The sequence below is a fragment of the Guillardia theta genome (assembly GCF_000315625.1).
Source record: "Guillardia theta CCMP2712 unplaced genomic scaffold GUITHscaffold_135, whole genome shotgun sequence".
NCBI classification, from domain to species: Eukaryota; class Cryptophyceae; order Pyrenomonadales; family Geminigeraceae; genus Guillardia; species Guillardia theta.
This window is the reverse complement of record NW_005434539.1, coordinates 124,537-125,856: the sequence shown is the minus strand read 5'-3', so window position 1 is coordinate 125,856 and position 1,320 is coordinate 124,537. Positions and strand designations below refer to the sequence as shown.

The window sequence follows — 1,320 nt, the reverse complement described above, 5'->3', positions numbered from 1 at the left end:
CACTTCTCTTCTCATCTCCCCTCCCTCCCCCCTCACTTCTTGTTCTGGTTCCTGCCCGTGACTGCTTTGAGCGCATTTTCTTCCGCAGACACTTCTTCCTTGTCTTTCTGTGGATCGCATGAGAACACATTCACCACCTCCTCCCTCCTCTTCCTCCCCTCCCCTCCCTTCCTTTCCTCCACTTCTCTCCTACATGTATTCGTTTGAGAGCTTCGGCGTGATCTAAGAGGTACTTCTCGATAATCATGTGCACCACTCTGCTCCATGTGATGTTGAGGAAGTAAATCAGCTCCTGTATGGAAATGTCAATCTCCCCTCCTCCCTCCTCCAACCTGCTCCTCCTCCTCCTCCTCCTCCTCCTCCTCCTCCTCCTCCTCGTGACGTCTTCACCCTCCCCCGCCCCCCGCCCCTCTTTCCCCGTCTCCTCCTCCTCCTCTCTTTCCTGGTTCTTCTCGTTGAGCTCCCGGGTCTGAGTGAAGCGGCGGAGCATGATGCTGCCGCTCGCGCACTCCTTCCAGGTAGAGAGACCCTGAGACGAGTGAGGGATGGGGAGGAGGCAGATGGGGGGGGGGGGGGGAACAGGGAGGAGGAAGAGGGAGGAGGAAGAGGGAGGGAGACGATAACGGGAAAGGGTATGATGGAATAGCAGTTGGGGCGAGGAAGAGGAAGGGGAGGAGGAGGAAGGAAGGGAGATGGGGAGGAGGAGGAGTCGAGGGAGTGCATAATACCCAAGACTTTGTAGCATGGCTGTTGATGGTGTCATACTTCCGTTGTACCATTCGATTCTTGTGCATCTGAAGAGCTCGGTAAGAACCTCTCGCCCCTGCTGCTGCTGCTGCTGCTGCTGCTGCTGCTGCTGCTGCTGCTGCTGCTGCTGCTGCTGCTGCTGCTGCTGCTGCTGCTGCTGCTGCTGCTGCTGCTGCTGCTGCTGCTGCTGCTGCTGCTGCTGCTGCTGCTGCTGCTGCTGCTGCTGCTGCTGCTGCTGCTGCTGCTGCTGCTGCTGCTGCTGCTGCTGCCTCTCTGCTTTCTCCTGTCTCTTGCTTCAAATCCTTCATATTCTTCACTGTGCTCTACTTCCTTTCACTTTCACGTTCCCCTCTGCACTCGTTCTCTCCCTCCCTCCCTCCCTCCCTCCCTCCCTCCCTCCCTCCCTCCCTCCTCCTCCTCCTCCTCTCGTGCCCTCACCTGCTCTATGTGATAACTCTGCCACATCCACATTGCCCAGCGCTTCTGAATCCTGGGAAGCTTGCTCTGCAGCCCAAGTTTCTCCGCCACGTCCTTACTCTGAGACAGGGATGAGCACAAGAGAGAGAGAGAGAG

The 1,320-nt window shown here is 57.7% G+C and overlaps 1 protein-coding gene across 1 annotated transcript in view; it reads right to left on the bottom strand.

Moving 5' to 3' along the window:
• GUITHDRAFT_146827 (hypothetical protein) overlaps positions 1–1,320 on the bottom strand; it is a gene marked incomplete at both ends in the record, with an annotated part of 4,370 nt that overhangs the window by 604 nt on the left and 2,446 nt on the right. The window contains 4 exons of the mRNA XM_005821924.1: positions 37–107; positions 194–292; positions 383–529; positions 1,186–1,284. Of these exons, the coding sequence (XP_005821981.1) occupies positions 37–107; positions 194–292; positions 383–529; positions 1,186–1,284 (416 nt within the window). The remainder of the gene's footprint in view (positions 1–36; positions 108–193; positions 293–382; positions 530–1,185; positions 1,285–1,320) is intronic.